Below are 14,380 nucleotides of genomic sequence, written 5' to 3' on the forward strand. Positions count from 1 at the left end.
TTGTTTCCCACTTGTTTGTTATGTATATAATTCCACATGTGTTAATTCATAGTTTTGATGTCTTCATAGTCATGAAAATAAAGAAAACTCTTTGAATGAGAAGGTGTGTCCAAACTTTTGGTCTGTACTGTATATATATATATATCTTTGTCTGATATATATCATATATAGACAAAACCTGGCAGCAAAAAGCTTCTTTGCTGTAAAAGGTGATGGCTTCTCCAGTGTTCACCTACATCTAAGAAGACTGAGTAGGGGTCTTTTCAGTCTGTGCTAAGTCTTTCTGCCAGGCCTCTCCTTCTTCACATAGCTTTCTTCTCCAGTCCATTAGCTCTTGCAATGCCGCACTCTCATTCTCTGACATTCTTAACTGATGAATAACCTGGAGATTAAATCAGTCAAGTCACAATCTAGTTTCAAACATTTCAGTTTTTAATCTTCATTAAAACATAGCAAATGAATTTCTATTCTTCATACGGTCATAGCAAACACAAAATGCTGCCCATACTTTAACAAATTTTACAATATCAGAACATTTATCATTACAGTACCTGCCAAGATGTCTCGAAATCAATGCAATTTTCCTTGCTTACATAGTCAAAAATAGGAAATTTTTGCACAAATGACTTTTTATATTGACTTACCCAGAATATTTCTGAAGCAGTAATAGGAAATTTCAATGAATTTGAATATATTGTCTTTAAAGATGAGCAAAGTTTTCAAATACTTGATTTGCTAAATTTTTCCAAGAAATTCAGTTTGTTATGAATTAATTAATCAATCACAAAGCACGTTAAATCAGTTTTATCCTGGCCTGCAGTTAAACTTTAGGGAGAATGTATCTCGGTGTACATAACTGTGCATTGCAGCAACATGCATAGCTAGTCATTTCTGGTAGCGAAACAGTTATTGTGCATCAGATTGACAGGCAGGTCACATATATGGACGTGCACAACATCGTACAGGCCACCAACAGTCCTAGTTAACCTTTAGCTAAACAAAAGATCAGCCCAAAGAAGATGTGGGTGAAAACCATAGAACAGGTGCAGATCTATTCATGATACCTAATCTGAGAGTAGGCTTGGTTTTTAAATTTGGCTCACAATAAGTGATGGAAATAACTGAGAAAATAACAGAAGTGTGAACTCAGCATTACAGGTCATTATTAGCTTCAGGTCTAATCTATCCACGTGGAATGAACCATGCAGTGAGCCGCCTTCAAACTGTCAGTATTTGTAAGGCAAAAACAGGAGTGGGTCCAAAACAGAGATAAAATGTGCTGGAAATATTTGCATCTATTCTGTGTTTTGGACCCACTCCTGCTTTTGGCTTCCAAATAATGATCAAATCCTGATGCACAATACTGACCATGTGATAGAAGCTGTATGCTCAATTTGCATGTGTTTTGGCCATTTGTATCTGAACTCGGTTTTATTCAGATGGAAAAGAAATCCTGCATACAGTACTTTAGTGGCGTGTGATAGAGGCCTTATGGAGGCTCGAACGACAGGACCCGTTTTTTTTGTTATTTTTTCTGTTTTTCTGATTGATCAGAAGAATGGAAAAATAAACTGTGATGTCAACATTGCCAAATAAGGACTCTCTACCTTGGCTGGGCACAAGCCATCAGTTCTCTGAAATGTTCAGAGTCCATGATATGGAAATGGAGAGATTGGAGTACCAGCAACTTGGCCAGGTACACTTTCAGCTTGTGCGCTGTTGGATGAGTGCACGCATACAATGGTCTCTTTGCAATTGCCTTGGTGATCGATTGCTGGCGAAAAATGTGATGAGGAGTAGGGGGAGCTTCAGGAGCAATAGAGGAAGCTTCCTTCTGCTGAGGTTTAGGAGCTAACTGCTGGAGAAGTCGTGTGGGCCACTAGGAGATGCAGCGGTTGTGGCGTCTGGCTGTACCACTACATTAGTGCCTCAGTTTTCCCAGACCACTTTATGGTGACACTTCATGATGCAGGGCTGTGGTGTCAACATTAGCACCCTGATCACACTTCAACTTCTGTCCACATATCCTGCATATCATCATGCTAATGTCCTTCAGCGACTAAATTCCCACACCGATGAGTATGGCATTTTACTCCCAACTGTCCATGCTTACTGTCTGCCGCTTCCTTTATGAACCCATGCACCTCTAGTTGTTTCTTGACTGGTAGGCTCCTGAGTAGCAGATGGTCTACCCCGGGCATGTTTGGCTCCAGATCTCCCACTGCTTTCCCCCTGCTGCTGTCTCATGGGCCTGCTGCCACCCTCTCCTCCTGATGATGAGGATGACGATGCCCCCTCTCCACCTGGCTACCACGTGTGATTGGCTACATCATCATCCACTACTGTCTGTTAATCAGTTATGTCATGCTCACCGGTCTCATGGCCATGTTCCTGACCGCTAGCAACACATGCTTTCACTTGACTGTCATCATCGCTAGTTGCACACCTATGGGAGGATACAGCAGACCTCTCCCTCATGTATGTGCTGGCCTGTAGCTGTGGACTGACCTCACTAAGCTCGTTCTCGCTGAAAAGCGGAGCATAGCTGGCAGCATGCATTACTTCCTGAGCAGAAGGAGCAGCAAAAGAAAGAGGCAGGAGCAGGGCAGGTGATTGCTCCTGGGCTATGACAACTAAGTGTGGTGCTAGAGGAACCCACTGGTTCCTGGCGGTGTGGATCTGTTGTCACCTGACATGATGTTAAAGAGTGAGTCAACCATTCCAGTACAGCTGGATTGTTGGTCAAAACACGACTGATGGATGACAGTGGCAGCTCTGGCCTGTTGCTGTGGCTGCTGCTACCACCACCCCTTCTTCTGCTACTACTAGTGCCGGCTACAGTAACATTTTTGCCACTGCCCATTCCTTTTGAAGGCCCAGGCAACTGTCTGTTGCACAGTAAGTGTATGTATAACAGGGCAGATTAAGTATAAATGGTGCAGCAGATGAACTAGATAAATGCACCTATATATCAGACTGCCTGTTGACAATGAGTCTGATACACAGTAAGGCCTCCTGCACACGGCCGTTTTTTTTTCCCGTTTACTGGCCGTTTTTTGCGTTCCGTATACGGTCCGTATACGGAACTATTCATTTCAATGGTTCCGCAAAAAAAATGGAATGTTCTCCGTATGCATTCCGTTTCCGTATTTCCGTTTTTCCGTTCCGTTTTAACATAGAACATGTCCTATTATTGCCCGCAAATCACGGTCCGTGGCTCCATTCAAGTCAATGGGTCTGCAAAAAAAACGGAACACATACGGAAATGCATCCGTATGTCTTCCGTTTCCGTTCTGTTTTTTGCTGAACCATCTATTGAAAATGTTATGCCCAGCCCAATTTTATGTAATTACTGTATACTGTATATGCTATACGGAAGAACGGAAAAACGGAACAGAAACGGAAACAAAAAATGGAACAACGGATCCGTGAAAAACGGACCGCAAAACACTGAAAAAGCCATACGGTCGTGTGCAATAGGCCTAAGTCTATGTATAACAGAACAGATTAAGAATGAATGGCTCAGCAGTCGAACAAAATGCACATGACAATTACATTGAGCCTGTACTATCCCTGCAGTCTCTCTATGCTTTCCCAACAGTGTCTAAAAACTATCCTTATGATCTCCCTACACTGTCCCTGTCCAATATTCTACAATTAAAAGCTTTTTAAAACACTGTCCCTAGCGCTTACCATGTCTCCACCTATGCACAGTTCACAGTGAATTGGCGGTGACCGCACAGGATGAGGCATTTATAGGGGATGGCTATCTGCTGATTGGCTGACTGCACGGCATTGTGGGTCATATTGCCTTCTCTGGATTCACTTTGTAACACGTGTAGCCATCATTTTAGGAAAAATATTTTTCATTACCACAAAGAATGAGGAAATTCTGATTTGTGGCAAATTAAATTTTTCCTGAAATTTGGATTGAAGTCAATTTGTTTCACTTCAATTCACTCAACACTAATTGTCTTGGTCATGAACTTGGTTCATCACCATAGATATAATGATTATTATTATTTTAACTACTCCAGTATGACTACCTACATTTTATTTCATTTTTAAGCTGCTCCTCATTTAATAAAACAAAAAGTTCAAAAGTTCAAGTTTATCTGTATGATAAAATCATAGTATTATTGCATATTCAATGTAGATTGAAATTTTCTTGTTGGATTTTCAAAAGTTTGGTCAAATGCATATGCTATATTGGAAATGTAGTATACTTTCAATTGTTATCAGGGTGAAAAACAGATGCTGTTTTTATTCTATGAAAATATGGAAGCATTGGAACATCACAAGGAGATTTCCCAACATGCCAGAAAATTAATGAATAATAGTGTTAGCTTTTGAAAATATTATAAAAAGAAAACACTACAAAATATATTGTACCCATAAGCATCCTGAAATCTTCCAGCGTTTGAAAAAAAAACATAACCCTAATTGAATTCAAATTAATTGTGGTAAGAGCCCCACAGATATTAATGTACATTTTGCTAAATATGCCACTAATATTCTTTTGCTAATTAATGTTTATGCCATTGCCTGAGTACAGATGAAACACAATGCTTCCAATTAGCCTAATGCAATTATTAATTATATTACATTCTACTGCTAATAAAAATATATGCATTCACATGATTCTTTGTACAACCTTGAAAATATAGTATCTTTGCATTTAAATGGTTAACATTTGTTTAACAGCGAAATTACCTTTCATAAAGATAGCATGGCATACACTTATTATTTATAACCCGTCTAATGTCCATATTACTTACTTGCATTTGTTTATTCCTATATATATATATATATATATATATATATATTTCGTCAACAGCTATTCTTTCCTACTCCTCAAATGATCAGTTGGTGAAATTCATTCCTGAATCCTTCCCCAACTGCATCTGTCAGGAAAGAGGTATCACAGCCCAATACACATAAGATAAAGAGCCAGCCCTTCCAAAATTGGAAGGTTTGGCCAAGTTTACTAATATATGTTTGGCCGCCTTAATTTTTTTATTAAGAGAAAGCAGCACATGCATATTCTCTAGTGCACTGAAATGGAGTTATAGATTTTAATGTCCATCTAAATATGCAGTCACCACTAGCATTTGCTTTGTTTGAGAAACCCTTTTCCTGAACAAACACCCAAAGAATGAATTAAAGGCATTAGCCCATGATTAATGTAAAAAAAATAAAAAAAATGTGAAAATCAGACATCATATAGTACATGACAATCTCCCTCTAGAACCAGCCTTGTACTACACATGGATCAAGAAATCTAAGCATTCATTGTTCTGCTACATTTATATCAAGCTGGAAGATCAAGGGGAATGTACAGTATTTTCTGCTGCAGCTCAGGGGGTGTGTCCATTCTGATGCAGCTCTCTCCCTATCACAACTCAAGTGAGCCAGACAAAGAAAAAAGAAAAAGAAAAAATTGTGGCGCTATACAGATACATTTTATTGAAAAACTCAGTGGTTACGCAAAATTTTTAATTATATTGCAATTACAAAAGTATTCAGATCCAGGTGCTAGTTTGAAAACTGTAAAATATTTTTGTGGGACAATCCCTTTAAGGTTGAGACATATGTATATATAAAAAATCTAGAATTGTCCAATGAAATTATTAACCAGTAACTAATATGGCAATGCTTCTCCTTACTGTAGCATCCCAGTGCCTCCACTTATTCTGTCTAATAATCACTGAGGACATTATTATATGGATCTGTCAGCACAGCAATTAGATACTCCCAGGCTGTATGCTGCACAACTGCAATGAACAGAATGTTAGCCATCTGAGCCAGCAAATAAAAGTATCAAATTGGAAACAGGAAAGCTAGGAGTTGCATAAAATAGGAGAGTGGACATGAACACACTTTATTTTTATATGCTTAAATCTTATTAAATTAATATGAGTGCTTGCTTCATTGATTTAACAATCACATTTTTTATATGAAGTCTAGTTAAATTTTATCACCAATATTTTATGAATTGTCTTCAGCTAAGGACCATTAAAATAACAATCTGAGGAAACACATGGTCAAATAAATTACTGAAACATCATTGTGACTTTAAAATTTCCATAGAAACATAGTAAATCCGAAATATTCATAATGCAATGGAACGTTCTACAGTAACACTATAGCAAACAGCAATGTGTGTGCTAGTAAAACATTATAAAAGACCAGCTACTGTATATTATCATTAGTGAAGACTGGAGGACTCATACATGAGCAGACGTTTTCCATTTTTTCCCATTGCTCTGGATTATACAAGCCATATGTTGGCAATCATGCTAAGATTCTATAATTAGTGCCGATTCGGTTACATTAATTAAGCAGATCTAAAATAAATAATCAGAGGAACGAGTCTATAGAGAGTTATTGGAAGCACTAAAGAAGGTTCCTGAAGATATAAGGTTGTATTCCAGGCAGTGATCAGGGAAGTAAATATAATGAATGTTTTACCAAGAATTATGGCAAAAAATAGAGCACAGACATGTTATTTAGTCAGTAAAGCTATGCCTTATATCCCTTTTCATGCTATGTTTCAGAAATTTCGGATGAATGTTAATGATGTGAATACTGTATTACATTCCCTTAATCCTGTCTGTTAAAGAGGACCTTTCATGCGATTTTATTAAGGGAGATATATACCTGTACTTGCTGGGTACTGATACTGGCTGATACTGCCACCCTGCTTGATTTTTTTAAAAATATGCCTCCTATGCCCCGCTGTGCCCCGCCAGATTTCTCCCGCACAGTATGCTAATACTGAGCATCGGAGCAATGAGGAGGAGACCGAGTCTTTCTCTGTGGGCTTCTCCCCTGGCTGTAGCGCTGTCCAATCGCAGTGCAGAGCGTCACAGCCAGAGAGGTTTTTTCTCCCTGGCTGTGACACTCTGTGCTGCGATTGGACAGTGCTACGGCCAGGGGAGAAGGAGACACCCACGGAGAAAGACTCGGTCTCCTCCTCATTGCCCCGATGCTCAGTATTAGCATACTGAGCAGGAGAAATCCAGCGGGGCACAGCGGGGCATAGGAGGCATATTTTAACCACCTCCCGTCTAGTGCACTGAAATGGAGTTATAGATTTTAATGTCCATCTAAATATGCAGTCACCACTAGCATTTGCTTTGTTTGAGAAACCCTTTTCCTGAACAAACACCCAAAGAATGAGAAAGACTCGGTCTCCTCCTCATTGCCCCGATGCTCAGTATTAGCATACTGAGCAGGAGAAATCCAGCGGGGCACAGCGGGGCATAGGAGGCATATTTTAACCACCTCCCGTCCGCCCATAGACTATAAACGTCCAGGAGGTGGTTCTCTATCTCCTAATGGACATTTTAAAACGTTCTTTCAGAGATCGCAGCTGCACGCTAATCGTGTAGCTGCTGATCAGGTTGCCCACTGTCAGTGACAGCAGGGCAACCCTTAGAGAAGGCAGGGACAGTTCCCAGGTGTCCCTGCCTTCTAGAGCGCTGTGCATACAGAGCGCTGTACATACAGAGCAGGAAGCGCTATGCGCTCTCTGTGCCGGCCCGGCGGCCATGTGATCGCCGGGACCGGAGAGTGCAGGAGCTGTGTGAGGTCTTCCGGAGACCTCGATCAGCCCTGTACTGAGGCTGTACAGCACTGTATTGCGCTGTACAGCCTCTCTGGGGGGTGAATTTCTTCTGTAACTGGGGTTACTATGTCAGCCCCAGTTACAGGAGGAATCAACAGGTCTTGTATGACCTTATGGGGGACGCAAAGTGTAACATAAAAAATAAAAAAATAAAGCTAAAATAAAAAAAAAAAGGTTTCACATGTAAAAAAATTATTTCCTATGTAAGGAATAAAAAATAATAATTAAAAAATAGAAAAAATTGGATTTTGGGAGAAAATGGAGTAAGCTAACTATACTAAATCCTAATTCTGTTTTGTGTATTTTTACTCCTTTGTATACTAATAAAGTTGTTAAATGTAAAAAAAATATATATATATAGAAAAAATAAAATAAAATAGACATATTTGGTATTGCCGCGTCCGTGACAGTCGGCTCTATAAATATTTCCCATTATCGACCCAGTCCAATAAACACCATAAAAATAAATAATGTGTCAAAAAAAGCAATTTTTGTCACCTTACATAACAAAAAGTGCAACACCAAGTGATCAAGATAGTGTATGTCCCACTACATCATTTTTTTTGTTTTAAAAATGCTATTATTGTGTTAAAGTGAAATAAATTTTAAAAAGTATACATATTAGGTATCGCCACATCTGTAAAAACCAACTCTATAAAAATATCACCTGACCTAACCTCTTGGGTGAACACCGTAAAAAAAAAAAAAAAAACTGTGTGAAAAAAAAGCCATTTTTGTCACCTTACATCACAAAAAGTGCAACACCAAGTGATCAAAAAGGTGTATCTCCCACAAAATGGTACCAAAAAAATCGTCACCTCATCCAGCAAAAAATGAGCCCCTACATAAGAATATCGTTCAAAAAATATAAAAACTATAGCTCTCAGAACATGGAAACATTAAAACATAATTTTCTTCTATTATTGTGTAAAACTTAAATAAATAACAAAGTATACATATTAGGTATCGCCACGTCCGTAACGATCTGCTCTATAAAAATGTCACTTGACTGAACCCCTCAGGTGAACACTGTAAAAATAAATAAATAAAAACTGTGCTAAAACAACCAATTTTTTTGTCACCTTGCCCCATAAAGTGTTATAATGAATGATCAAAAAATCATATGTACCCAAAAACAGTACTAATAAAACTGGCACCTTATCCCCTAGTTTCCAAAATGGGGTCACTTCTTGGGAGTTTTTACTGTAACGGTGCATCAGGGGGGCTTCAAACGGGACATGGCATCTAAAAACCACGTCGCACTCCTTTTCTTCTGCGCCCTTCCATGTGCTAATACAGCAGTTTGACCACATGTGGGGTGTTTCTGCAAATCGCAGAATCTGGGTAATAAATATTGAGTTTTGTTTGGCTGTTAACCATCGATGTGTTAAAGAAAAAATTTGATTAAAATGGAAAATCTGCCAAAAAAGTGAAATTTAAATATTTGATCTCCATTTTCCTTTAATTCTTGTGGAACGCCTAAAGGGTTAACAAAGTTTATAAAATTGGTTTTAAGTAACTTAAGGGGTGTCGTTTCTACAATGGGGTCATTTATGGGGGTATCCACTATGTAGGCCCCACAAAGTGACTTCAGACCTGAACTGGTCCTTAAAAAAGTAGGTTTTGGCAATTTTCTTAAAAATTTTAAGAATTCCTTCTAAACTTCTAAGCCTTCTAACGTCCCAAAAAAATAAAATGACATTTCCAAAATGATGCCAACATAAAGTAGACATATGGGGAATGTTAAGTAATAAATATTTTATGAGGTATCACTTTCTGTTTTAAAAGCAGAGAAATTGACATTTAGAAAATTGCGAATTTTTAAAAATTTTTGGGATTTGGGATTTTTTCATAAATAAAGGTAAAATATATTGACTCTAATTTATGACTAACATGAAGTACAATGTGTCACGAGAAAACAATCTCTGAATGACTTGGATAAGTAAAAGTGTTCCAAAGTTATTACCACGTAAAGTGAGATATGTCAGATTTGCAAAATTAGGCCTGGTCAGGAAGGGGGCAAATGGCCCGGATGGGAAGTGGTTAAAAAATCAAGCAGGATGGCAGCATCAGCGGGGGGTACCCCGCAAGTACAGGTATATATTTCCCCCTAATAGAATCGCATGAAAGGTCCTCTTTAATTTCTGGTGTGGATTTACTTGAAAACATCATTAAAATCAACGTAAAACACAGTATACAGGTCTCCAATATGTTGCCTGTCACTTTTGCGCTGCAGGTCCTACAGTGAAGTGGGTAAAGTTCACACAGCAAGTCTTTGTATTTATCAGACCCCGCTGCTCAGAATCCTTAGGAAATATTCCTCTTTAATTTGGAGCCATATGCACCTTCAGATATAGGAAAACATTGGTATCCACATAAGCCGCCCTCCTTCTCATTGAGCCATTCTGTGAATCAACAAAGGGGCCGCACAGATAGTGAAGCACCGTCAACCAAGGACAACTTAAATTTTTTTTATTATACTCACAAACATAGACAAGTTTAAAACATTTCATAAAAGTTGTAAGCCCTCGTGTTCCTGCCCAACCCGGGTTAAAAGACAGCCCTGAATAGGGAGGAGTGTTCGCCCCTGACGAAGCGCGAGAGCGAAAACTGGGTTGGGCAGGAACACGAGGGCTTGCAACTTTTATGAAATGTTTTAAATTCGTCTATGTTTGTGAGTATAATAAAAAAATTTAAGTTGTCCTTGGCTGACTGTACTTCACTATCTGTGCCACCCCTTTGCTGATTTACAGAATGGCTGACTGAGAAGTAGGGCGGCTAATGTGGATACCGATGTTTTCCTATATCTGAAGGTGCATATGGCTCTAAATTAAAGAGGAACATTTCCTGAGGATTCTGGGCAGCGCGGTCTGATAAATACAAAGATTAAAATCAACATGATGTTATATTTCACCACAGACAGAATCCATTTAGTTTAAATGACCATTATATGATATTGTATGTCGTTATTAAAGTTGAGCAAATAGATTTTAAGCTAATCTGATTAATTTAAAAAATTTCTAAAATTTATCTGCCAAATGAATCCGAAGTTTTTGATTCATTTCAGATGAACTGCATAAAAACCGCGCCCAGCACCATTTTACTGTGCCAATTAGTGGGGACAACAGGAGGGAGGAAGGAGATGAAGGATCACACGACAATGTGCTCTCAGCACATGTGATAAATTTAGTGGTACAACAGTTTTTCAAAAAGTACACTGGCTATGCCCCCGTATTCCATCTTGCATACGATAGAACATCTGTATGAGCAGCTCATCAGAGACATGTGTCGCATACTCAGGCCCTTCGAAGAGGCCACCAGATTTGTCAGTTGGGACAACTGCGGCATCAACAATGTCATCTCCTTAATATTTATCTTAAAACAAACACCCTCACTGATGCAACAAGGGTCAATGGAAGAAGATCAGCTTTTGCATCTTGCTGAGCTAGCTGTAGCTTTTGGTGACCCACATGGAAAAAGTTCCGCCAGCTACGGGGCTTTATTAAAACCAGTGTCTAAAACGCTGGTCTTAATAATTTTGTCCCAAAATCCTTAAATACTGCATTTTTGGCACTGGCCACTAAGCCTAATAATAGGCACCACTTCTAGTTCTGTATTGACCACTGCTCAGCAGTCATCTCATTATCATCACAGACAGGATAACAATGGCAGATAAGTCAACTATATATAGATAATGTAGGATCCACCATACACAATGGGAGAATATAAAAAAAATCTACTCCTTCCTTGTACATTGACCTCTGCATAGGTAATAGAACATGCCTAGAAAACTCTCCACTAGAAGTCAACAAGACATCTATGGCCCATGGTGGTTACAGTGAAGCATAGCACTAAATGCTGTTAACAACAGCTCAGGCGATATGACTACCCCTTTAATAATGTTCAGGAAATATAATAAAAACCTACAATCAGAAAATAAAAGCAAATTAGAAAGGATATGTGTTGCCATCTGAATTTACTGGTAGAAATAATTATATGTGATACATTCCCTGTAAAAACCACATTGATAACACATTGTAGTTTAAATAATGGCATATGACTGTCCCACAAACAATACAATATCATATACATTTAGATTATGGACCTTTATTAACATACCTGACTACTGGAATGTTCCTTGTTTCTTGGTATGGAACAGTTTTGGGCATTACTTCGATATTTGCAATTCATATCTTCGCTAGTCAGACCTAGAATACATAAAAATAAATAATATATAAAAATGTTATACCAAATATCACGCCTCTAGAGTAAATAGTTTTGAGGCTAATTGTATCAGCAATAAAGTCTAAGGCTGGGTTCAGACCTGAGCGTATTTGATATGCGCGTTTAACGCGCGTTTTTATGCGCGTTTTTTGCAATAGTAAACGCGCGTTTGACGCGCGTTTGTGTGATTGACTGCAGTGTCCTATGGCCACAAACGCGCGTCAAAACGCCCCAAAGAAGCTCAAGAACTTGTTTGAGCGTAGGGCGTTTTTCAGCGCGTTCAAACGCGCTGTAAAACGCTCAAGTGAGAACCAGGGCCATAGGGAAGCATTGGTTTTCATGTGTTGAGCGTTTTACAGCGCGTTTGAACGCGCTGTAAAACGCTCAAGTGTGAACCCAGCCTAATGGGTTTTGAATCAAACTAATAGACACTAGTGGCAAATGATTGACTCTAAAGGCAGCCAAATGTTTTTTTTTCCTCCTGGATTTTTGGGGCCCATTATGGTATAAGCATCTGGGCTATAGTACTCTAGTAGACCAGTTTAATGCCTTAGGTAAAGTCAGTTATATTTTTCAAGACATAGTACACTGACGAGCAAAAGGCTAGCAATGTTTTGAACTTTTGACTTTCAGGCTCCATATCTCACAAATAGATTCGAACGTGAGACTACCATCATTTCATAGACAATCATCTTGGTTATATCATACATAATTGGACTTGCAACTATTTAGCATATGATTAGTTATGCAAATTCTTGTTATGTAACTGCATTGTTACTGTTTTGCTCCAAAAATTCAAAATTTACATTTTTATTATTTTGCTAGTATTTAGTAAATCTCCCTTTTGGCTTTCAACATTGCCTGAATCCTCCTGGGCATGCTCTTGATCGGATTCAAACATGTCTCAACCTAAATCTGTTCCCAGGTCTTTTCTACGCGTTGCCAATGTTGGTACATACTGGTCAACTCACTTGGGTATGAATACAGCTTTTTCTTCAACTCTACCCACAAGTGTTCGATTGGGTGGAGGTCTGGGTACTGTGGGGGCCAATTCAGAACCTCTACTGCATTGTCATTGAACCATTTATTCGCCAATCTCGATGTATGCTTTAGGTCATTGTCCTGCTCGAACACTATGTTGTCCTTTTCATACCCATAGTACTTGAGTGTACGAAGTAACTTGTCTTGTAGGATAATCACATATAGCTCAGCATTGAGACCACCATCGATCTTGGTCAAGTATTTAACGCCTTTGGCTGTGAAACAACCCCATATAATTAGGCTTCCTCCACCGAACTTGACAGTTCCTTTAATTTCTTGATCCATTAGCCCCTTTTCCCTTGTTTCCTTCAAACCCATTTTCACCCATCGGAGCCCAGTCTATTGACTTTCCTCTCAAGGCTCCAAATCACCCGTTTCCAATGTTCTGCTGTCTACTGTTCATACTTTTTTGCAAACTCAAGCCAATGCTTCTTATAAGGATATTGAAGTTGAGAATTCTTCACTTTTTTTAAGCCACCATTCCAGACTTGTGCAATGTGTATCACACAGTGCTTGCATGGACATCTGTGATCTCACTATTACGAAGCATACAATCCACCTCCACTGCCGTGTCTGTTGTGCCAGAACTGATAGACCTTGTAATAAGCCGACTTGTTAACTCCAATATTTTGCCTGGATGTCCACCTCTTTGCTTTGAAATGGATGGTCGCCATTTCATATTCTTCCAACTGTCATGGCACTCTTAAGATGCAGTTTGGCAATTTTTGGGCCGAGATACCACTATTGATGAGCTGGATGATGCTGTTTCTCTTTCACTTGGGAATCGACCTAATAACACACTGAGCTGTTAGGGAATCTGAGAACAGGTTGTAATTTGTAGTATACGAGAAGAAAAAGATTGTTCCACCACCAGGAGCAAAACAGTACCACAGCTGTTACATGACAAGAATCTGCATAACTAATCATATGCTAAATTGTTGCAAGTCCAATTCATGCATAAGATACCCAAGATGATTGTCTATAAGATGATGGTAGTCTCATGTTCAAAGCTGTAGTTAATGGTGAGATATGGAGCCTGAAAGTCAAAAGTTCAAAACATCATTACCCTTTTGCTTGTCAGTGTATACTCAGTAATGAACTTTGTAAAGAGTTGCCATAGACTCCTCATATATCCTGTGGTTACACAACAGAAAACTCTAAGAACTAGAGCCCTGATTTATTAATAGCAACGTAAGCTACGGTCTGTATATTCCCTGCACCACCAAAGCATGCATGCCTCATCATAAATTAAATGCATCCTCCAGAATTCAGTGAGCCTGATTTAAATCTATGCCAGTTTATAGCTGCCATAAATTTAAATGATCATTTCTGCCAGAAAGCTAGCATAAATTATAATAAATGTGCCGGGGCTGATGGCCCCACCAAGATCTAACCCTCTTTTCAGAAACTGGTGTGTATGGTGTAAAAATGGCAATTGTAACTAAATTTAATCACAATGGTGTTCCAAGGGGCTGTGTCAAGTTT

The 14,380-nt window shown here is 38.9% G+C and overlaps 1 protein-coding gene across 1 annotated transcript in view; it reads right to left on the reverse strand.

Moving 5' to 3' along the window:
- Window positions 1-238: 238 nt before the first annotated feature.
- The window catches only part of MYO16 (myosin XVI), a 441,642-nt gene continuing 427,500 nt past the window's right edge, over window positions 239-14,380 (reverse strand). The window contains exons 36-37 of the mRNA XM_040422330.1: window positions 11,750-11,838; window positions 239-382 (exon numbers count right to left, since the gene is read on the reverse strand). Of these exons, the coding sequence (XP_040278264.1) occupies window positions 239-382; window positions 11,750-11,838 (233 nt within the window). The remainder of the gene's footprint in view (window positions 383-11,749; window positions 11,839-14,380) is intronic.

The sequence above is a fragment of the Bufo bufo genome, chromosome 3, assembly GCF_905171765.1.
Source record: "Bufo bufo chromosome 3, aBufBuf1.1, whole genome shotgun sequence".
NCBI lineage: Eukaryota > Metazoa > Chordata > Amphibia > Anura > Bufonidae > Bufo > Bufo bufo.